General features: G+C 40.8%; 1 protein-coding gene across 13 annotated transcripts in view; it reads right to left on the bottom strand.

The window, feature by feature from the left end:
* Positions 1-25,093, bottom strand: part of usp2a (ubiquitin specific peptidase 2a) — a 30,887-nt gene extending 5,794 nt beyond the window's left edge. For 2 of the 13 annotated variants that reach the window (XM_023961547.2, XM_023961552.2), the window contains exons 1-4: positions 24,821-25,068; positions 22,086-22,212; positions 21,537-21,629; positions 12,848-13,655 (exon numbers count right to left, since the gene is read on the bottom strand). In XM_023961547.2, coding sequence (XP_023817315.1) covers positions 12,848-13,594 — 747 coding nt within the window. In that variant the 5' untranslated portion in view covers positions 13,595-13,655; positions 21,537-21,629; positions 22,086-22,212; positions 24,821-25,068. Of the gene's footprint in view, positions 1-5,016; positions 5,499-12,847; positions 13,656-21,536; positions 21,630-22,085; positions 22,213-24,820 lie in introns of those variants that run through there. The other 11 variants (XM_023961549.2, XM_078929499.1, XM_023961548.2 and 8 more) reach the window with 8 other exon arrangements.
* Positions 25,094-25,130: the final 37 nt, after the last annotated feature.

Genomic DNA, 25,130 nt, shown 5'->3' with positions numbered 1-25,130 from the left:
CCTCCAGCTGCTGTTTTTAACACCCGTGTTCCCTGTAACAGCAACACACACAACCTTCACACATTCAAACTGGGGAAGCAGAGATCCGGGAGGAAACACGTTACAGTGAGAACCAGAACTTCTGTGCTGAAAGAAGCTCACCTGATCACTTGATCTGACCCCCTGCTGACATATGACCTGCACACAGGGTTCCTGTTACCCCGGTAACACACTGTGTTTCAGAACCACAGAACTGAACACAGAACAAAAACCCACGTTAGGGAGCAAAAGAGCCTAACAACCACTAAACACCAGGAGGTTAGAGTTCTGTCTGACTCCTGAAAGACTTTTCCACAACAAGCTGCATTTATTCTGTTTCACTCTGCAGGATTCCAATCCCATAAAACGGGGTACTTTGATGCTGGGGACCCTCGAGGATGAGCTTTTCTGAGTCAGTCCAGAAACCATGCAGGGAAAAGTCCTCTTAGTGATCTGATTTCTCACAGAGGAAACAGATTTCCTGAACTGACAGACTGCTGATCTGCTGTTAGCGCTCTGATGCAAATACAAACACCTTCACTTTACACACCATCCCATTAGGATGAAACTCCTCAGCTGTGATGTCAGTCAGACTGTTTACCATCACTTTTCTGTAGCTCCTTCAATATATCCTCATTTAGGTTTAAGCAATGCAGTTTGAAAGGAATACATATGAATTTGATTAAGTTATAATATTTACACCATCCACTGATGTTCTTTATCTTGAGGGGGGTGTGTGTCTTTGTTGTGACTCCATGTGATGCGTCACACACTGTTACTAGAACAAGTCAGGATTGTTAGGTTCTGTTTGATCACCAGAGGCCTGTTCTCTGCTGGTCTCCACTGGTCTGGTGTTCCACGTCAGCTGGAAGAGTGGAGATTGGAAGCATTTGATGGAGGAGCAGGAAGTGACGAGTCCTCTAAATTTGAAACACGGGTTGACCTGCAGACATGAAGGCTCATCAATGACCCTCATGAATGAAGGAAGCAATCTGTCTGTAGCTGTTGATGCCCACATCCATGAAGTCTGGGTGAAAGTTCAGATTGGAAGGCCTATTTTCCTAAAAGAAATCTCAAAATCTGTTTTGAAAACATCTGAATCTGCAGTAAATTTAAAATGTTTCAGGCACGTTTGTCTTCTCAACAGTCAGATTGTGTGACCTCAGATTGAAGCCATTTCATCTCCAGAAAAGCTCCATTTCCAGGATGAGTTTAAAGCACGTGGAAGCAGAGATCAGAGAGTTTCCTGCAGCTGAAGCCATCAAGCGTCACATGATCAGAAGCGTGTTCCTTTTATTTCTTACTAATGTGTGCCTGCAGCTCATCTCATTACAGATACATAAAGAGCTTTTTATGTTACATAAACAAGCCCCGCCATCTGTCTCCTACACAGCAGTAATAGAGGGTCGTAGCGTGAGCAGAGAAAACTTGACTGTTTAATTAACTCCAGCTTATCCGAGTCCTTTGTTCGGAAAGTTCCCTGCAGAGATTCTGGCGTTTTATTAGGGTAGCATCAAAGAGCCTTTTCCTGCCTCGCGCCCATCAGCAGTGTTTCAGGACAGGAAGCCACTCCGCTTTCCTTCATATTCTGATGTGCACGCTCAGACTCCAGCACAGGAATGTGTGAGCCTGCCTTGGCTGCTAACTGCTGAGTAATGCCACTGCTGCAACCGAAAATAGCACGCCAGCCGTTATTAACAGCTGCTCGTCCACACAATTGGCTGCTGCTTCAGCCGGCCCACCGTGCGTCAACGCCGTCACATTCACACGTCTTCCTCCATAGCAACGCCTCTTTTCTGACTTTATCCATGAAGCGGGCAGCTGGAGGACAGGGTGACTTCACGACGGGGGGGTTCAAAGAGGGGGTGATGATTCCATGGAGGTGTGGACGTTCACAAAGACTTTGACATCAGCGGAAAACAGAAGCGGCCAAATAAAGACCGCCAATTGACAATAATTAGGAAATGCTGTTGTGGAGTTTTATCAAACTAGTGAGAGAAAAAAAGAACTACGCCATAAATATAGCATCCTCTGGAAAGTCCTGGTAACCATTAACACATCCATTCTGCTAAATTCATTCTTATGGTTTCATGATGCTTTGCATGATGCAAACTGAGAGCAGGTTTTAACAAAAGCTGGACTTATGGCGTTCACTAAAAGCCACTAATGCCGCCATTTTGAGGGAGTTGGAAGCTTTGCTAGAGACGGAGCAAAAAGCTTTTAATGTGGCTGTTGTGGAAAATCTGCTGCAGACGTTAGTTTGGTGAGGAGTTTGGCCTTCATAGCATCTCTAAGGTGCCAAAGAACCAAACGGTTCAGTCCCACAACTTCAACCTAATTGGGTAAATAAAAGGCCTTTTTTTCATGCAAATTGACTCTTTAGGCAAAAGATTTGACATATAAATAGATATTTATAAAAATTTTTGACATCATTTTAGTAAGTGAAATAAAAGTGTTAAATTGAGATATTGAGATTTTTTTGATGTGATTTGTTTCTCTGTGATTTTTTTCCCCTTTTAGAACAGAATTCCTCCTATGAATCGCTGCTGAGCAATCAATCCTCCATAAGGTGGAGCTGCAGCCTCCAGAATGACTGATGTCAAATCCCTTCATTTATTATAAGAACTAAAGTTCTAAGACAAAAGCAATCTGGTTCAGACGTTGAACTAACTGATTTGACTGATTTGACTTGATCAGAAAACACATGTCTGCTTTCTACACATCTCTTAAAAGTTTCCAAAAACAAAGATGTGAAAAGAACTGAAATCAAATATTTTAACTCTTTCGAAAACTTAGACTGTTGGAAGAGTGAGGATTAATGAGTATCTCTGTACAACAGAAAGGAACCAGCATATTAGTTTCTTGTTTCAAGCTGACAGATGAAAAGCTGTGAGTTGTTTGCCTGAATGACCTCAAATATAAAAACTGGAAGAAATTTATTTTAACCCAAACCAGTTTTTTTATAGTGACTCAGCTCATTATATTTATTGATTTTTTTGCATCCATCTCTTTTCTTAACCCACTATATCCCCTTTAGGGTCACAGGGTGTTAAAGCTGTTGACTGTTGGCCTGTTTGTTGCAGGGCTTTTCCTATTGTATAAAACACCAAAATCATTGGTGGACTTTCTAAAACAGATGATGAGTTTGTAACAGTGTTCTTTTCAAAATTGAGTCCGGCACTTTTGCTTCCATCTGCTCATAAAGTAAACATTCACCCCAGCAGCAGCAGGAGGCCAGGGTTTGCCTGGTGGTTCGGGCTTCCACTTGTCAGTGGTGTGTTTTCTCCATTGTTCTGACTGGTCAGGTAGTCAACCTTCAGTGCCACAGGAGAAATATTTCCTGAAACGTATGTAACACTTCTTGTTTCTTGAATCAAAGCACATTAAATAGAACCCATCATGTGCTTATAGCTGCCTGGTTCGAGGAATCAGAGGCCTGTTTCACATACTCGATCCATTGTGAAAAAACCCACTGTGTTATAACATAAGAGCATGTGACCATAAAGCACTGGCGAGTTATGCAACCGGTTTTCCTCACACAACTCTGCTGGTTTCACCAGGAGGACATATTAGGAGGACTGCGACTAACGTTTCGCTGTTGCCTGATGTCAACACCAGCTTTTGTCCATTACTGACAAATCATGACATTTTCTAAACAAGCACGTGCAAACATTCAACGCATTCTGGGAGACTCAAACTGTGACCACAGCATATTATATATGCATTTCTATATCAACATTTATACTATGGATGGGTTGAAGAGTCAAGCATTGTTACCATGGGTAGATCAACGGGACTAGTTTTTGTTAGACATGGACAAAGCGTACAGAGCTGCTGGACTGATCCTGCTGTGTGTAAAAAAGCACACATCAGATGGAAGTCTTCATGGTTAAATGTGCAAACGAAGAAGCCAAAGAACACGGATCTGTAATCTGCAAGGAGCGAAGAAACAGGAGGACAGGAGGAGCAGGTGACAACCAAAAGGACAGCCATGCCTGCAGAGCTGCTGGACAGGACAGGACAGGAGTGGATTCTAGCAGTTTATTACATAACAGAGGCTGGCAGTGGCAGCAGCAGCAGTTACACTGAAGAAAAGCAGCATGAAAGAACCGCACGTGCACGCGCGCACGCACGTGCACCAGCAGAACAAGCCGTAAGACGTGCCCTGCATTTCTTCTATGCTTGATGTCCAGATAAATCCAGGTGACATTGAGGAGCCACATTGAACGTCAAGCCTTATTTACAGAGCGCAAACAGTTGTTTAACTAAGTCAAATGCAGGGACGCCGTGACACAGAAAAAAGCCGATTAATAGACATAAATATAAAATGCCTGTCTTTAAAAACGGATCATGCAGATTTGCGTCAAACATCACAGTTGTTTCTGTCTGGGGTAAAGAGCGCGCGCCCTTTACGGCATCAGAGGTCTTCTGAACATTTTGTTCCCGGCCGTTCAGGTGGAGCGCGGAGGGATGGCATCCTCCCTGACGGGGATGCAGGAGGCCCGGACACACCTCCACCTGATCCCCGCTATACGGCGGGAACAGCGGAATGCTTCGGAGCGGGACGGGGATTAGAGGCGGTTATATAAACGGTGACCCGCCGGTCTGCGGGGCCGGGCTCACCGCACGACGGGCGGCTTAAGGCAGGCTGACGCACTTCACGTTCAAATAAAGGGAAACCGGCTATTTATAATAGAAAAAATTGGACCCGTTTTACCGTTGCCAGAAAAACAGCATCAAAGACTCAAGAGCGACTGAACAGGTGTCTCATTTAGTAAATGGTGAGTTATGAAATGCAGTTGTAAACGCAACAGTCTGAGTCCAGGTGTGAATAAAAAGGAGAACCGACTCCTGCGCTGTGTTTAGAGTTTTTAGGAATATTTCTCTGTGACCGCAAATACAAAACATAGTTTAACAAACTAAAAACATTAAACACAACACTTATTGACTCATCGAAGAAGCAGAGCCGGGACACGAAGGCTTTTTCTTGTGTCTTACCTTCGCCTGGTTAATAATAAGACCCACGAAAGTGGAGACGAGCACTGAGCCCGGCATGCTGCCTTTCCTCCGCATCTCCTGCTTCAGGAATGGGAAGGCGGCCGCGGGCGGCTCCTCGGGAACCGTCACGGTGTAGGACTGCCGGATGCTCGGCATGCTCCCGCTCGGAGCTGATCTGTCCGAGCTGCTCAGAGGTCAGTGAACGGAGCGCTGCTAGTTACTGTCGCTTTTCTATCGTCCCGGTAACTGACGCGGTTCAACGGTGTAACACAGCATTTACCACCGGGTGTCTTTCACCGCAGAAATGAGCACAAATGAAGGACCTGTGGCATTTCGTTAGGTTTAACTGTTTTGAGTAATAGCACCAATAATTAACTAAGTAAAAAAAAGAATTATAAACATAAAATAGTCACTGATTTCATTCTCATTGTATGAAGATGGAAGCAGTGAAAGTTCAGTTTATAAGCGGTTCCGCTGTTAATGGTAAATGACATGAACCGGCTCCCATTTGGTTTTACAGGAACAAAGCTCCGCCCCTTCTACAAGTTACGTCAGAGCCCACCTCCGACCGCTCTGTCTACGTCACAGCGCATCCTTTCCACGCGGCTGTAATCTCAAGACTTTTTTTTTTTGTTTTTTGTTTTTTTGTAATCTCAAGACTGACTTCGGCCAAACTAGAACCGTGTACCGTAGCACCGACACGAAACCTCAGATCCCTCCACGTTTATTCATGTTTTCAGTTCATTTTTGACATTTAGTTCCTGTCACTAAGCCACGCCTCCTGCCTCTCTTACAGCCACCAATCCTGACAGAAAGATCTGGAAATGAGCAAAAGAAAACTCTGGAAAGAAATATATTGTATAATAAATGAAAGGTAAAAGTATTAGGCCCATCACAAAATAAGTAAAATAAATACCTATCAGAATAAAGTTGGAAAATTATGAGAAAAAACTACCAACAATTTTGCAGAATAAAGTTGTAAATTTATGCTTCAAAAAAGTCTTAATTTTACAAGTAAAATACTTGCTTTTTTTTTCTCAAAGAAAATGCTACATTTAGTTTTTAAAATGTTTCAACAAAGAGAATCAAATATTAAGGTTATGTTGAAGAGAATTTAAAATATCAAATGGACATCACACTGCTTAAGAATCTTGCAAAATGTGCTTTAATTTTTTGTGTGGTAAATATGCTATTTAATTTTCATGAATTTACAACTTCATTTCCAAAAAGCATAACTTTCTCCTTGTAAAAGTACACATTAAAAAAAAAAAACATTTACGATTTTATTCTCAGACTTTTTAAGAAAACAAATGTGTGACTTTCTCACAAAAGTTCTTTGCTCATAACTTTTAAAAACTTTATTCTCATTCATTTTTTTTTATGGTGGTCCTAATATTATGTTGTTCAATAGGAGCAGAGGTGCAAGACGATAGATATGAGATGGACTGTGACTACAGATGAAAAATGAACTTCACTAAACTCAAAGCTTGACCTACAACAAAAAACCCATGAAGACACCAACCCTCACAACAGATGTTATTATGGAAAACAGGTACCCCAAAATAATCGGCTTAGAAAAATACAGTGAAATCTGAGTGTTATGGGCTGAGCTCTAAATTAACTTTTTTTCTTATAACAGTGATGGACCATAGAAACTGGAAAATAACTAATAAGGTGTAAAGCGACTGATTATTAATTGACCTTAACAGTCTTACGTTCATTTCATTTCACATGCAGCTGATGAGACTCCATCAGATTTGAGCGTGTTCCTATTGATACTATTACAAAATAAAACAATAAAATCAGTCTGATCTTGAGATACAGTGTTCAGGAGCTACAGCTGGGTTTCAGACGTGGAAAAGGAATCATTCAGGTGTTTTTTTAAGTCTATGATAGCACATAGTACTGTGTGTGCCGGCATGTGTTTGCAGACCTGACACAGGTGGTCTGTCAGACAAAAGGAGTTTTGTTAAATCAGACTTTTCATGTGAAGGTGTTTGGGAACAGCTGTGATTGATCCATGTAGATAAGTAGGTCAGACGTTTGTTGAGGTTTTTGTCTGATGTGCTGCATTTTAAGACTACCCATGAGGAAAAGAGAGCTGTGATCAGCATTTTTTTTAAATGAATAAAGTAGCAGGACGCAGCTGAAGAGCAGCTCATTGCATCAGGGGTTTCTGTCCCTCTGAAAGAAATGATCAGGATTTGCTTTATTTGACCAGGAATCTGGTGTGAAGTCAAAGCAGTGCAGCATGAACTCCACAACAGTCTTATGACCCAGATAACAGTCTGTGTGTACACAACTAGAATCAAGTGAGAACATTCCATCATAAGGCTAAGTGTGCTACACGTGCACGTGTGTATGCATGCATGTGTGTGTGTGTGCATGCATGTGTGTGTGTGTGTGCATGCATGTGTATGTGTGTGTGTGTGTGCATGCATGTGATGTGTGTCGGTCTAAACTTTCTTCACAGTGCGAATTACACGTTTTCAATAATCAAATCCAGAAAACGTTAAAAAGTCGGGAAGTTTGGATTTTTACTCTTGTGATGAAAGTATTAGCTCAGACATGGGTTAGAATTAAGTCAGGAGGCCAACGGGTGTACTCATAATACTTAAAATAGGGTATGAGGCTGGGCTAAGCGTTGAGTGACAATTGGAAAATAGCCTTGTTGTAACAACAAAACAGTCTTTCCAGCAAAGTGCCAGGAAAACAATTTCTTTTCCACCATAAAAGCTGTCCAGTCAGTGATGTTCACTGCAAAAGTGGACAGCAGCAGGAAGACCCACAGAATTTCTTCAACACACATTGAGAGTGGATCAGTGTATTGTTGAAACTGATGTCCAGAGCCCACAGGGAGTCCTGCAGTTGGTGAAGCTCACGGTCCAGCATGAATGTTAGTTTAACCAGGACTCTTCTCTCTCCCACGTCCCTGACTGACTGCAGAGGACAACCCCGGACAGAGCTAGACTTTTTGAAGACTTAATCCAATGTTTTTTCCCTCCTTCTCTGAGCTGTTGGCTTTACAGGGCATGCTCTGCAGGGTGGCTGATGCCCTTAAAGACATGGAAGGTCTGGAGAATTACCCCCTCACCCCCAAAGACTGGAGTCTTCTCATCAAAAAGGGTCTGCATCAGGCCTTCATGAGCAGATCATTCGAGCTATTAGTCCTGTCCAGTTTATTGCTCAAGTGAACCTTCAGGCACTCCTCATAAGAGTTCTCTGCCTCAAGTTGTGTCTGAATTCCTTCACTACTCACTACTTAGTGCACTATATAGTGTGTTTGATGTTTTGCAGAGCCGTCCAAATCTACAATTCCAAAATTAAGTGCCCTAGTAATTTTCCAGAAGTCTTTGCAAAAAACCAGTGTGCATCAACGCTCACTAGATTAGGTATGAGGTATAAGACCCTTAATGCATTGCGTTGGAACAATTTTTTTGAGAAATTGTATGTCAAATAATATTTTTATAAACCAGCCATTCATCATCAGAACACAGCAATTTCATGAAAAAGTTATTTTAAATTTTTGTATTTATTAGGTTTTTACTTTGGGAAAACAGTGACGTCATGTTTCCTGTGAAAAAAAAAAAGAGCATCTGTTCGAATTGCTTTTAATATTTAGGGCACTAGATAGTCCTGTACTATAAAGCTTTGTAGTAAATAGGATATAGGGAGGGAATTTGGACATAGCCTATTGTATGTGTGCATTCCTTGGATGTTCTCTGATAAAAGGTTAGGCCCGCCCACATTGAGGGGGTCTCCACACCGCAGGTTAGGAGATCATACAGTCCCTGTCTCTTATAAACTGGGGTGTGTTTGTGAGATATTGTGGTCTACACTATACTAAATCAGGGTCCACACCTTTCCTCTCAAGAGTTAAAAGCGCTTGAGAAGTAACAAAAATAGGACTGCAGATCTGCTTCAGGCGAGGCAGACCACCACCATTATCTGCAAAGTCTTCATTAGGTTGGAAACAATGGCATTGCATCAGAAGATGTTCAGATCTTTCCTCAGCATCAGCCCTCAGCTCCACCTTGCTTCCTAATCTACAACCTCTCTTCTTCGCCTTTAGATGACCGTGGCAATCCACGGTTTGTTTTTCAGAAAATGGAGGAAACAGTGTTTTCAAAACAGAAGCCTCTGTAGTCAGCGATGCGGTCTGTGATGACTCTGATGTCTTCTCCATGTGGGTGGTAGAGCTCTGATCATAGTGGTGAACATACACTGATTCATAAAGATAAAGTCCTGAAGCAACTTTATCAAAAATATACAATGATACAGTGTTCATTGTACAGCTGTTATAATCTACCAGTTTAAAGTGACAAAATCTAATAAAGAGATTAAATTACATTTATATTCAACAAATAGCTGTATTTTTAAGCTGACTAGTTTTATTGTCTTATTTCAAACATTACACAAAAAGGAAGCAGTGAAGAATAGGGAAGGTTTAATAGAAGATTCCGAGGGATTGAAAACAGATCTAAAGTCTAAAGAACATACCAACTTCAATTTGTGATAGATCAATTACAGAAAACTTTTAAATCTTTATTCATTTGATCTAGATCGGCTCTATTTTTAGAAGAAAATGTTTTATTTAGATTTGTTTGGTTAAAATTACCAAACAGGGGGCATTGTTAAAAAGCATTTTTGTTTGTTAAAAAATGCCTGAAACCAAAAGCCTGAGCAAAGAAATCTAAAGTTGAAACCGACCTAATAATGTGCAGAAAACAGACACATTCAAGCCCACTGATCTTTTGGTATTTGTTGGCATCTGGTTTGTATAACGGAGCATCTAAAAATGAGACTAAGAAAACCAAAGTCGGAAAAACAAAATTTCCCACTAAATGTAGAATAGAAAAAAGATGGAAACAACCCAATTTATAGAGGCGTACAGATGATAAACAGGGAGTAAAAACAATACAACAAATCATATATCTAACAAAAACAAAAAACGCTACCAAAAAATGTATTCTATTGTCAAAAAATCCAACATGGTGGATGGAGATTGCAACCCAATGTAAGTTTTTTGAGTCTAACATTTTCAAAATGTTGTGTTTTCAAAAACCTGTCCCAATCATTTAACAGAGAACACAGTTATCCTTCGACCTAACTTATCCAAAGATTTGCTTAATGATATTTGGATGACCCATTATTAGATTTACATGAAAATCAGATGGAATCATCAAAGTTTGGTGCTCTGTGACTTTAGACTTCAAGAAAAAAAAAAAAGATCATTAAAGTTTTTAACTGTAATCAATCCATTGGTGTGGTGAATAACACAGAACTTTATTAAGACAGCTTAAAGCAAAGGTCTAAAGGATGAAAGACAAACGGTCTGAACTCGTTTTGGCACTTTTGTACTACCGTAGTTCTTCTCATGAACCCATTCATTCATAAAGTGTTCCCTTGTTTACTGTGGGAATGTGTTCCATAAATAACCCGTGAAATAAGTCTGCAAAGTAGGATTACAGATGTTTTAATGCTGTAAAACTCCTCACAACACAGTTTTACACTCTTCTTAGACAGACATGAACATTTTCACACTTTCTGTCTTGTTTAAAAAAGTTCAAAATTCAAAGACTTGAAGAAAAATAAGTCTAGAATTATAGAATGAAAACAAAGATCTGCTTACAATGAAAATTTATGTAACTCTGTAAAGCTGTCATTGTACAGAAGACCCAACAGTGCGTTGTTTATTTTTTATTTCTATTATTTTTTCCTCATACCCACAGCCACACATAAAGACCTCAACACTGATACAGGCCAACACAGGGGGTTCTGAACCTGTGAACCCTGTAAATCTAATAACCCCACCAGTTTTCCAGAGCCACACCCAGAACAGAGCAATGGGGCAAAAGTTGTCTAAATACAATGTTGACCCAAAACCAGCCAAAGGGAGCTTTGGATTGTGGTGCGGGCAAAAAGGGGGTTGAAACAAACGCTACTATTGTTTTCTCCAAAAGCTGCCAATAACCAGAGTGTGAGGTTATAATAATCTCCTGTTTAAGCTGTTAACACTTTCTAATAGTTTAAAGAAAAGCAATAATTTAGTTAGATTAGCAAAGGTTTTCTATGAAAAACTGAAACCCACAGTGTATTTTATAGATTACCAATTCGCCACAATGCCAACAATGACCCTGAGTACAAACCCCAGGGAGCACATAGTCTATTAAACTAATGCCTTTGTTTAAATCCAATATACGGTAATTTAAATAAAAGAAGGAATTAGATAAGGACAGTTACAGCAATTCTTTTGGCATTTTTAAATGTGGTCCATGATAGGGGACCAGCAGACACAATGCAAGTGTTTCGTGTTTCACGCTTGGATTTACTGTGCCATGCTAGTCCTAATTCAAGGTACTCCTGATTTCTGACGCATCATCAGCATGAGAGGTGAGTTTATGATAAAATCAAGCTAAATCATAGAAGACTTTAAGCAGCTTCTAAACTCCAAGAAAAACTGCATTTAGGTTTTGACCGTTTACCTTTAATAGACTACATACTAACAGACTTTAGAGCATTACAGAAGTTGGCTGTAACTAAAGGAGCAGATTTGATTTAGAGCAGACAAACTTAGCAAGTCTTCTTGGGAATATTTAGAAAACATTTAGAATTGATGTTTAGGATGAAACATAGAAGAAGAATAAAAGAGTTTTCTCTAGTCAAGAATCCTTACATATCTATTAGGTCACAACAAAAAGATAACCCATTTCAATAGAGTCACAAACTAAAAATCAAGGGAAATATAGGACATTTTTAACTAAATCGAGATTTTGAAACAATGGAAGACACAAAATTTACTGTGTTTAAAATATCTAAATGTTAATTATAACTCAATGTATAACTTAATTAAGGTTAACATTTAAAACTTTTAGAGCAGTTTGAGCAGAATCACCATCTTACCAAACAGCTGATGTGTTTGTTTCAAGGACGTTTAATGTGTGGATGTTCTTGAATGCTGTCCGCACACATTTGACATGCTTTTTACTGATACTAAAGCATTTAAAGAAAGAAAGTAGATGATGCAAAAGGAGATGTAAAGCTTGAGTAAAAAGCCAAAAGCTCTTCAAGTTGCTCTTCATAAACCAGACCCATTGATTTTAAAATGAGCAAGGCGATGTGTAAAAATTACGTTTAACAGCCTTCCAGGCACAGATTTCCCTCCCTGCCACTTTTATCCTCACATTAGCAGGAAATAATCCAGAGGAGAAATATGTAAATTGTTCCTTTAACCTATGAAGACTTGATCTAATATTTGAGCTAATGCACATCTACATGTCACAGCGTCCCAGTTAAGCAGAATTGACTGCTGTGGTGATATAACCCAAAATGTGACGTCCACACCAAAGACGGCAAGTCTTCAGAGGTGAAATGACAAAAATTAAATGTTTTTTTTAATACAGACTCTCGGATAAAGCTGAACCATTAATGAGCAATCAGAGTTTCCCTTGAAATACATCCTGAAAGCTCATTTTTCACCGGAAGAAAGATGTTACCGCGCCCCCTAGTGTTTAATCCTTAACATTGAAGGAGGACATGTCTTAAAGGAATTTTGTTATTGTATTGTGTATTATTCTAGTCCTAGTCTAGTCTTGTAACTTATTACAGTAACCACTTACTGGTAAAATTCATTTGACCAGCAGTGCCCCCCTCCTTGGAACAAAAAAACATTTACCATATAAGTAAAAGCATTTGCAGCATTCATTGTAACTTGTTTGAGTAAAACAATATAAAAACTGTGTAAAAAGCTGCATTTGTTTCCATTATTGCTCATCTGTTAGCTGCTGTTTCTCTGTAGAGAAGAAAAAGCAGAGTAAAAACCAAGTCTTACCGTGGAGGTCCTGTTTGGGGATTCAGGCAGACCTTCACTGCTGGGCTCCCATGTCAGTGAGCTGAACTTTCTGCTGCTGCTGCTGAAGGCCTCCTGGGTGGAGCTGCGTAAGGGGGCCTCCTGAGTAGAAGAGCCTGGGCGGGATCCGTAAGAGTTGACCACATCTGTAGTTCGACTCCGGTAGTTTCGTGGGGCACTGATGGAGGAGGACGGGGTGGAGGAGAGGGACGAAGCATTGCTGAGGCCCAGTGAGGCCAAGTCCCTGCTCAGGTCACTCTGTGATACAGATTTTCGTCTGTTGAGTGACGTATTAGAGGCCACCGGTGAAGAGAGGTAGCTTTTTTGAGCCAGAGGTGATGAGTAGGAACTGTAGCTAGAATAGGTGGCTCCTCCACTTAGCCCTGATCCACTGTAGGTCTTCACAGGGGTTCTGCTGAGACTTTCACTTCGGCGGCTGATAATGCTGCTGCTGCTGCTTCCATAGATGTCCGTGTGCGGGATGGTTCGTCCACGCTCAGGGTCTGAAGAGGTGCTGTAATTGCGGCTGCGGGAGGTGGAGCTGCTTAAATAGCTGGAGGAGGAAAAACCCAAGGAGGAGGTGGGAGAAGAGGTTGACTTATAGTTCGACAGCCTGTCTCGATCGCTGTAGGAGCTAAGGCCTGGGGTCAGGGAGGGGCTGTAGGAACTGTAGTGGCTGGCGTAGGAGGGGCCAGCATAGCGTTTGGCGGTTGAGGAGACACGTGACATTCTGATGCTGCAGCTGGATTCTCAGCCTTTGGGAGGGAGAGTCTCTGGAAGACTGCATTGACTGCAGATACAATAAAAAGACACAAGGTTTGTATTAGTTGCAAGAAAGGGTATGATCACAGACGAAGTCAGTGATTACTGTCAGTCTCCCAGCTTATACAAAAAGTTGCTGCACGACTGCAAGTTTTTTTTTGCAGTGTGCACCTTTGACATCTGTGTTCTGTTTTTATCTTCTGTTTTTTACTTTTGGTTACCTGTAGTTCAAAGTGCTGTTTGCGGACTGTATACTCCTCAGTTTGTGTGTGTCTGTCTCAGTATGAACTAAGACGATGTGTGTGAACAAGGTTATTATAGAGAAATGTGTTCCTTTTTCTTGTCATCTCATCCTTTTGTTTCATTCCATTAGCATTGGAAGTTGAAATAATAACAATGACATGATCAGGGAAACGTTCCAAATGTCTTTGGATCCACTCCAGACTGATGCATGGTCAATAACCTCCTCCTCTTTTCTTTATTCTATTTAAATCATTATAACTTTGGGCCTCATCAGATTCATGAATCTGATGGATCTCAAGTCAAAAAGCTGATGAATCACAGTACATTTGTGATACATTTTAAAAAGGAAATAAAACAAAATCTTTATTTTAATAACTTAGATTTATTTTTTGTGGACACAATCATAAAACAACATCTGACTAACCCAAACACAAATGATTGGTCATTATTCCCACTGTGAAGTTAATTTTGTGTTGAGCTTTGAAACCAAAAGAGATTTACTTGATGTTTCCAGATACAATAATGGAAAACTGAATGTGAATAAATGTCTTACAGAAAAACACAAATGGTGTCATGAGTTATCGGTAGCATTTTTTGTTTAAATCTTTTGTAGGTTAGACATGGACTTCATAACATATAAAATACCAAAGAAGCTCTGAACTACATGCTGAATGTTTGTGTTTATCTTATCCACTGCGATCAGTAACTGTGATCAAATTGAATGAGAAATCTCTTGGAGACACTTGGATGTATTCTTTGTGGTGTTTAAGTTCAAATGAGCGAACTTCCATTGATATCCATGTTATTTTGTGTATTTTCATTGAGGTCAGACCCCATGTGTTTGTATATGTTTTTTATTATGACCACAGGTGTTGGAGAATTTTTTTAAATTTGTCCCTGAAGACTGTCTTTAAAAGTATGTACATGGAACTGTCTTTTTCCCAGTGATCTTAGGGGTCACCAGCTCTTCTTACCAAACAGAAAAAGTTGAGTTTAAATAAAATGACCTGCAAGACTTTATCACTGAGCATTGGCGATCCCTCTGGCCTGCAAACAGTGCTGGGGGTAAACTCAGACGGCACAGTCTGTTCCTGTGGTATGTGAAGCCCATTCAGGCTCCTGTTCACAAGAGCAGAAGCGTCTGAATAAATAAAAGTATCTAGTGTTGCTGATCAGCATTAAGTTTAACAACAGAGCCCCCTCCCCCACAAAAAACAAAACAAAAACAACACTTTACTATATTCCCCTTATCCTGGTCTTCCCCCTAGGTAAGTAACCTGTTGGGGAAGGTCATCCTCTCATTCCCCCTTTGGGCTGCGCAACTTTCTCCCCGTGCCGTTCTTTGCCAATCCTTCTGTGACCACAGACTGATCAATAATTCAGGTGATGGATCTGGACTAGACACAGAAGATCAGTGCTGGGAACAGGCCAAAACTCCATGCAGGCCAAACCTCACAGGACATGCAGGTGCTGCTGAGCAAAGCAATCTAAGAGGTTCGTGGTAGAAGGTTGACATAAACCACATCCACGGGATGTGTAAATGGTCCACAGGTCCACGGGGCACCAGTGTACCCTGGTGTCCACACATCGTTCTGTTCTGTGTCAGTCTGGTAGGCGGGACATGTGCATTTTTTTATGTTTATCCGGAAGCTTTGTTCTTTATTTACTACTGCAACAGCAGCTAACACCCACGGTTATTTGGGGTTTCTTTTCTGGAATGTCTGTCTAACTTTAATGGCATCAAACAACTTCTAGAGCAGGGATAGGCAACTCCAGGTCTCAAGGCCCAGTGTGTCGGCATGTTTTCCAGATATCCGTACCCTACTCATGGCTGATTACTTTGAAGGCATGCAGGCTTCAATGTCCACCCCTGTTCTAGAAATTGGAAAAGTTAAATGACACTAACTGGAGTTTTTCAGTGATATAAGTTTAACTATAATCACCTCCTTATAGTTTCCATGGTGATAAAGTGTTAAAAGCAGGGTCATGGATTTCAAGATGATACATTTCATTTTGTAAGCCTTTGTAGACATTTTTTAAAGACAGGAAAACAATCTGAACAATCAGAAACGTATATTTCATTCCTTGACAGGTATCAGGGAGTACTCTGCTAAATGTAGAACCATTTATAACATATTTGTTCTTGACTCTGCTAACAGCTTGACTCATTTAAAGGGGGTTTCTTGTAAGCTGCTTCCAGCTCTATATTTAAAGACAGACAACTCTTTTCAAAATGACGCTGTCCACCATGAGCAACCAGGATGAGGGCACTTCTTTATGAATGATCTATGGCTCATGGGCGATGTGGCTGAAGTCCTTACCAAAGCAGCGGAAACACACTAGCTTAAAAGTCAGAGTGTGACAAATGAAAGCTGATCTTATTAAGCAAACATCAGTGAGTCAGTGAAGTGGACTTGCTGTCCTGGGTCACAAAAAGGTGATGTTTGTGTCCAGATTGATAAACAAGTTTCAGTCTCAGTTTTTAAAGAGAACCTCAACCCAAAAACCTCACATGTGCACTTTTTATAGTTTCCATCACTAAATCACAGTTGAAAACCAAGAAACATTCAAATAAATGTTCTCAGTTTGATAAGTGAGCTGAGAGGGCAGAAACAAAATTAAACTTGTAGTACAGAAATGATGTAATCATTAAAAAAAAATCTGGATTCCTATTGGAAGAGGAGATGTTTCCATGGAAACAACAGCACACAAACACAAGCAGGCTCTCTCAGCACACTCTTATGCACCCTACTCCCCACATTTTCAGACAGTTGTTGCCATGGTTACTGGTGTAACAAGCTGCATTTGATTGCTGGATACTATGGAGACATTCTCCACAGCCGTTCAAATTTACTACCAGAGCAAATGACTGGCGTCTTGTCCTCACTTAAGGGAACCATCATGGGGAATCTTTGTCTAACAGCTGCAGCCGGACGGGCTTCTATGAAAAAAATCTGTCTACAAAGTGGTAAGGATGGCTGCACAAGTGCAGTATAAGTAAACAGCAGCTGACAGCTGGGATTCTGCTGGCAAATATCTAAAGAGATAGAGTTTCAATGATGAGGCAGGTATCAGACAACTGGGCTAAAAACTTTTCATGAGTCTCCCTTCTAATATATGCAACTGGATTCTCAAGCAATTCGTGGGCCAAACAGAACATAAAGATGTTTTTTATGCGACGAAGACAAAACCAGTCGATAAAAAAACTGCTTTTATTACATCTTTGAGTGTCTGACTGGGACTTTAATCTACTTTGTGGTCTCCACAGTTGACTTGCTTGCTCTGTTAGAGAGCAGAGGCACTCTGCAGTGCATTAGGAGGGTGGGTGTGATGACGCAGGGAGGATGTCTAAGCTAACGCTCCCCCGGGTCACCATGCACCAATAGTATCAGCCCTGACACTGCTAATTTGGAGGATAAATATATGTGTCTGTGTGAGGCCCAGGGTGGTTTGTTTAGCCGAGTCCGTGCAGCTCGGAGGCAACACATTGGGGTTCTATTTAAAAGTTGAATTAAATTCTGTGCGGCATCCACCTGTCACTGCAGCTAAATGAGGCTATGACACACAGCATCATATTTCATTTCCTGGGAGCACAAACACAGACGTTTAAAGTGCTGCTCCTTAGTGTGAGTGGATGACACATTCACAGAAGTTCAGGATTTGGTTCACTTTGAGAACAGAAGAAATCAAAAGAAAGATGCAGTTTTGAAAAGCAGACGGTTGGTTTAAAATCAAATAACCGTTACCTGTATTCATTGTCTCCAACACTGCTTAATAATACTTTATGAGGAAGCAAATGGCTGCTGGATTAAATGATCATAGAGATAATGAACAATCTCCAACAATCTGCTTGTTTCCGTTCAAACTGAGTTGTTTAGGTGCCACTGAGCTGTGGAACAACCACCAGAATAATGAGTGAACATCTACCACAAGATGACTGTTGAGATCTATTAGCTGTTTTGGTGCATTGACAGTATATGAGAAATGGACTGAGTGACCCCTCCCATCTGGCATTCCAAACAGGAAGTACCCGCTGGCTCCTAGAAGCTAAAATCTCATAGACTTCTATAGAGAAATAAACAGCCATTCTTGCTCTGTTACCTTTTTTAAAAGGTTCTTGCTAATCCTACTTTTTTCATAATAATTTTTCTTTATTGTAAGTTATTCAAGTTATAAACTGAGCAATCAGATGCCTCTATAAAAACATGTGTAACCCACTGGCCACCACCACAATGGTTGATTGACAGATTCTTCTGAGCCCCCGTTCAGTGGAAGGGGTGTGGAGTTTGAACAAGTTTAATCCTGATTGGTGACAGTAGTTGCCATAGAAATGCTGACTCAGACTGACTCAGACCAATCACTGTCGTCTGGCTCCAACATGGCGACGCCCGTATCGTGGAAAAATGGTGACTGAATTTGCTTCCTTTCACTGGAGCCAGAAGTAAACCATTTTTATGGGTGATGTCACATAAATGTCCAGTAATCTTATAAGTTAATGTTTTGGTGCACAGCTGCTGAAAGAGGCTCAAAGTGCTTTACAGTCACAGTCCCATTCACCCATACACACACATTTGCACCCTGATGGCAACTGCGCTGCCAAACACTGGTGCCAACCTATAACCACCAGGAGCATTGTGTGATTAAGTGTCTTGCACAAGGACACTTCGACACATCAGTGGGCAAGGCGGGAACTGAGCCTACAATCTTCTGATCAGAGGTCGACTGCTCTACGGCTGTATCATGAATGTTTTCATGTGAACCATTATCCTACTGGTTAGATAAAGTGAGAGAACTACAAAATAAAAGCCCCAAACAGTTAGATCTCTGTTACAGCAGATTTTTCTTTGGGGTTGTATTGGATCCTGCTGATGGTCAATAGTTACTTACTGACCTAAACTCACTAATTATCCTACAACACTAACATTCCCTGACAGCTGGAACTTCATTCATTTCCCTTTGATAAATACACTAAGTGGAGTGACAGGAAGAGTTAAAACATTAATCAGAGCCTTATTCTTTATTAAAGGAACAAGTCAAAGATCTCTTTCTTATAGGAACAACATAATAAAGACACTAAAGCAAATCAATCCACAGGTTTGGTGCAATGTAGACTATTTCTTGGACTGCACTGGTTATATGTAAAGAGTTAAAAATCCTCTTTAGCTTGGTTTTACAGCACAAATGGATGTATCAACCGACTCAAGGCCTGCTTTATGTTTACAGGAACATGGAGTGGTTCTCGTGGGGAGTATCTCTAATCAGTCCTGGGTTTGGTTTGCTCTCGCAGCCTGCCATATTTATACTGTGAAATGTGACCAGATAAGAGACTTGATGCCTGGGAAGAACAATCTGATGCCTCTGTCCTCTCCCCCTATCCTGTCAGCACTCACTGGCATGCACACGATCCATTTCCTTTAAACCGCCTCAATTCTGACTGCTCCTTCAGAGCCTTCCTATGAAGCTTCTTCACGTCTTTTCACACGTCTGTATGGATGAAACTCAAATCACATCTGCAGCAATACAGGCCTGACAGACAGCAGGAGAAAAGAGTAAAAAAAAAATCTGACACAAGATGTTTATATAAACTGCACAACGGATAAAAAATAAACAAATAAGCAATTTCTAAAAATTCTGTGAAAGAAGTTAATTCATAATACTTTGTTGATGTTAAAATGTAGCTCTAGCATTATGACAAAACATTTTAGTTGTAGAAAAGGCTTCGAAACAACAGTTAGGGAACTACTTTTCCTTAAAAACTTTATTGTTAGTAAACAATACAACCCCCCCCCCCCACACACACACACACACAACCCCTCCACCCCCTTTATGTTCACTTATGAAGCATGAACCCTTTTCCCACAAGATTTCCAAACCATTCACGTCTCCATGACTTGTGGAAGTAACTCATTCGGTCATCAACATAATGTTGGTTTTGAGAATATGTTATGTGTTCTTTGAAGCATAATTTGTCACTGAAGATACAACAAATTGTTAATTCTGCATTAATTCAGATCTTGAGAAGAGTTTCTAGTTAAATAGCCACTCCCATCAAAATAGTGTTTGTGGTGTTTTTAACATGATCTAGTCATCTACAAGTAGATGCATCCAAGCCTGTGGACCGCAGATTTATGTTTCTACGATACAACGACAAGCTCTTTCAAATGGAATTTTTTTGTCTGTTCCTGACTCACCATGAGTTGTATAAAGAAATACTCTGTACGTGTGTCCTGCATCATGAGAAAAATGCCACAAGAACACGTTAAAAACACCAAAAACACAATTTTTACTGGAGTGGGTCTTTAAAACCGATATACTGTACCACCGATTACTAATGTAAAGTGTACATAACAACACAAAGCTACTTTTCTCTGCAACAGAAATAAGCTAGAATCACATTAATTGGGTACATTTTTGAAGTAACGGTAGTCAAAAGAATGTTCCATTTCATTTAGTCTTTAAGTTTGTCCCCCAGCTCCATCAGGATGAACCCTATCTGCTACACTTTTCAAACATGTAGTTGTAGAGTTAGATGAGCTAATTCTTCTTTAACAGTCCTGGTACATCGTTCTATCAGAGGATCACTCCTTCATGTGGACATCCCTGAGGTTTCTACTTTTTTCCCCCAGAATCTAGCTTTTTTCTTGTTAAGGAGTTTTGCCTTTATGAGAAGGAGGGTCTAAGGGCAGGGATGCCCACTGTAGCTTAGTCTGTTTAGTCTAGTTTAGCAATCAGCTATTGTATTTTATAACTGATTTCATGTTTTGTACAATTATTGAAGTCCGTTGAGATAACTGTGTTGTAATATTGGGCTATTTAAATAAAACTGGAGTGAATTGAATACAGTTAAGAAGTTAAGGATTTAAGGAGTTCTATCTGGAAGATTTTCTCATCTGAAGCTAGTTGTAGTTTGTTGATGTGTCCTTGGCTCATCTCTACTCATTCTGATGTATGAATCATACAGTTTCATGTGTGGGTTTTCACATACGCTGATGAACAGGCGTATTCCCACTCTACCAAACTTTTCCTTACATCTGTCACAATCATCAATCTGTCACAAACACATCAGGGGTATCAAACTCATTTTCACCGAGGGCCACATTAGCATAGTGTCTGTCCTCAAAGGGCCAGATATAACTTATAGATGTAACTAAATGTAATGAAAAATAAACGCAACTATTCCTTAATGTTAAATAACATTTATTTACTATAACATTTTAAACTAACAATTACAGTTGCATAGAAAACATATTTTTGCTTGTTACTCCAGCATAAATCCTTTTAAATTTGATTCTGTCAGGTTAGGTTATATGGACAGAGTTTAAGTCCTAATGTATAGTTGCCCAATCCCATATTTCAAGTCTGATTCCCCCTAGATATAAATAAATACCGGTACACACCAACTTTTATTTTTTATTTTAAGAAATTAAAAACTTTAATGCTCTTACGGGCCACATAAAATGACATGGCGGGCCACAGTTGGCCCCCGGGCCTTGAGTTTGACACGTGCCCAACATGAAGCTTGTGTTCTGCAGAGACATCTCCAAATCCTGGTTCAAAGTTTCAGTGACCAGCAAAAGATCTATGCTTTTTCTGTATGTATGGTTCTTATCAGATTGAAGGGGTTTATGGCAGGTGTGTGAGCGCTGATGGTGTGAGGCGTAAGTACCTGCTGTATGTGTGCGTTAGTCCCTGAAGATCTGGGGGGCTGTAAGGCAGCTCATCCTAATGTGGCTGCCCCCAGTGTGTACAACAATCAGCTCTGTGGAAACAGGAACACGTCCCAATGGTTAGCAGGCAGAAAAACAAGGCAGGAAAATCAAAGGACAACTGCGGTCTGACACAAAGTGAAACTTTATGAATCAAAAGGCAGAAATTTTATTTAAAAACTCCTGTGAACAGAAGTTTGGACACATCGCATGTCAACAGGGGAATGATAAGTACAATGTGTCCTGTAGTTGTGCTGTTTCACAAACCAAACTACAGACAGGACACCTATAAAACAATCAAAAATAATCAGTTTTATGAATGTTAACACTAATTATAAAAGCTTTATATTTCTAAAGTTCCACGAGTGCCATTATTATTAAAACTGGACTCATCAAAATCACACCATCACAGAAAGCCACAGCTATAAAGATCTCTACTCATGATTTACTCATGCCAGAATAATCAGGAACATTGTTTCTGTTTGGAAATACGTAACAGTCAATAATACCTTTATAGTCACGCCGGCTCAATAAAAGTGAGGAAAAGGGTCGATTCAAGCGGGATCAGCTGCTCACCCTCGTAGTCATGAGCGTCCAGAACGGCACAGAAACAGCGAGGAAACTGCTCTGTGGACTCTGAGTATGAGAGGCTAGTGTGAGTCCAGCCATCAAGAATGCCATAGATCAAGTTACGCTGCTGGTAAATATAGCGGCCGGTGATGAGCTCGGCAGGTCTTACAAAACTCTCAGGCATTCCAGTTTCCTCTTCAAGTACAGAGAAGAAATCTACGCCATGACCAAGATTCGCTTACATCATATCACTGCAACGCCTCAGCAAATGACTATCTTTTAAAATAAAACCAGAGGACGTAATTTGTCAAGACGTTTCTAGTGAAATTACTAAAAATAACTTGTATTTTAATGTTGATGCACAGTGGTGTTGTGGTTAGCACTCTCACCTCACAGTGAAAAAGTCCTGGTTCAAATCTCAGCAGGGTCTTTTCTTTATGAAGTTTGCATGTTCTCCCTGTGCATGTGTCCAAAAACATGCTTCATACATTTATTGGTATCTCTAAACTATCCCCATAGTAGGTGTGCATGTGAGACAAACTGTCCCCAGCCTATGAACAACAGTAGCTGGGTTAGATCAGCAACCCAGTGACCCCAAAAGGGAGTTAGCAAGTTCAGAAGATGGATGGATTGTGATGTTTTCAAAGGCAAACTACATTCTATCTTTCAGATCATTTCTGTTTTATTGTGTTGGACATCCAGAAGGATACAGAAATCCATAAAAAATCCACAAAGCTGTTGATCCAGCAATAATATTGTAGTTCCTAAAACACATTTTAATGTCAAATTACTGCAAATCTATCCATCTATAATATATCCATTCATTCATTTTCATCTATCATCTATCCATTCAATTATCACTCATCCATTAATCCATCCATCCATTTATCATCCATGTAGCAGAACTCACAGCTAAGAATAAACAAATCTTGGTTTCGCTGTTTCAGCCTAAATAGCGTTACAGTAGCTTATGTGACAGATGATGAATTTACTGTGGAACTATATTCCAGATCGATGGACAAATGATTTCACGTGATAAACGTAAAATCATTGATAAAACTGGTGGTGGGCTGCACGGTGGCACAGTGGTTAGCGCTCTTGCCTCCAAGCAAGACACCTTTCGAAAACATGCTTCATGCTAAATTGTTTCAATGGATGTGTGATTGTGGCCCAGCGACAGACTGGTGACCTGTCCAGGACGTCCCCTGCCTTCGCCCACAAGTGGCCGGGATAGACTCCGGCAGTCCCGTGACCCCGAAAGGGACAAGATGGGTTTAGAAGATGAATGAATGAATGAATGAATGAAAACTGGCAAAATAAAACTTTAAAAAATGCTATGTTCATACAAAAAAGACATACATGCATGTGCTTTTAAACCTTTAAGCAACCCCTAAAAAAATAAGGTAATAGTTTTATATGTAAAACAGCATTTCTTGGGAAACTAATATTTTCTGTTCCCTTTAGGACTCGTCCCAGCAAATCATCTTCCTCCAGCTAACCTTCTCCTGTGCTTCCTCCTTGCTCATCCTCTATACCTAAAAACTATAGCTGGTATCTCCAACCTCAGCATCCTTTTACCAACATCATCACTGTTCCTCTTAATGGGTCCAAACCATCTCCATCTGCTTCCCTGCTCCAAAACATCTAAGATAAGCTGTTCCTCTGATGGATTCATCCCTGATCCTGTCCATCCTCCTAAAGAGAACCCAAAAATCTTGGTCTTATGAAAAGAAATAGGACTATCAAGAACATGTAAAAAAAAAAAAAAAGGTATCAGAGCAGGAATGGTACTCTGAGAATGACTGAATAATAGCTGTTTATTTCTTTATAGAGGTCTATGGGGTTTTGTCTTCTTGGAGCCAGCATGTACTGTCAGTTTGGAACACGGGGGGGGGGGGGGGGGGGGGGTCACTCAGTCCAGTTATCATATACAGTCAATGAACCTTCTGCATTTACCCAGACTTGGGACCAGCACATTAAAAACACTGGATTATGCCCCCTTATTGTTGGATTCTACTAAGATAATTGCACAAAATGATTGTAATATTCCTGGGGGGAAAAACTGCTCTTTTTAAATAATAAAACCCCACATTCTAGTTACCATAATTGCAATTTCATGCATTGTGTGTCTATTTTAGACTTTTGAAGAATGATTGTGTGACATTTCAAAATAAAAACAGCGACACATTACAATCTGAATTAAACAGAACCTATCAAATGTCCAAACGGGTTTTCCACAGAAACACTGGCGGTTCGAGCCTGGCTGACTTTTCAGCTCTGACTAACTCGGGTGAGTTATCCCGGTTTCTTGACTTGATAATTATACCGCAGTGAATAGTTCAGAGTCTACTCCACTTTCTAAGCCGACACTGCGTAACCAGGACAGCAGAAGAACCGACCATGAAGGAACCATGACAACCAAGAAACAGGCGCCATTAAAGTCCAATGCGTTGGAACTTTCTACGGTTGTCCTGGTCCAAATTTGTCCCGAACGGTTCGTCTGAAAGCACATTTGTCAAAACCAGGCGGAGGAAGGTCGCTCCTCTGTAGTTACACCGACATAACGGAGACTTTCGCTGAAGTTTGACTCCAGAACCTCCGCCTATTATGATCCCACACCAGCCACGGCTCCGTGTCCGGGCGGAGCAGTCCCACGGAGGGCTGCCGTACTCACCCCGCAGGAGAGGACCATCCCGACCCGGGCGGCGCAGCTCCGGTCCGGCTTCTCCCTCCGCCCGGACCGAGGCTAGTTGAGACTTCAACGATGAAGACTCACCCGGAGAGACGACGGGCTCCGCAGAGGCTTCAGCGAAGCTGACGCTGGCATTCGGCCATTCCTCCTGACCCCAGCAGTAGTAGAGTTTCAGACAGCAACCAAGCAACGGTTCATTTTGCTTTAACGGTGACGTCAGCACGGCTGCTGAGCGGGCCTCTGATTGGACCGGACTGAAGGCCGTACGTCATAGTGGGGCCCCGCCTCCTGC

This window comes from Oryzias latipes, chromosome 13, assembly GCF_053564925.1.
Source record: "Oryzias latipes strain Hd-rR chromosome 13, Olatipes_Hd-rR_3.1".
NCBI lineage: Eukaryota > Metazoa > Chordata > Actinopteri > Beloniformes > Adrianichthyidae > Oryzias > Oryzias latipes.
Note: the sequence above shows the minus strand (reverse complement) of the source record. Positions and strands in the feature narration are given on the sequence as shown.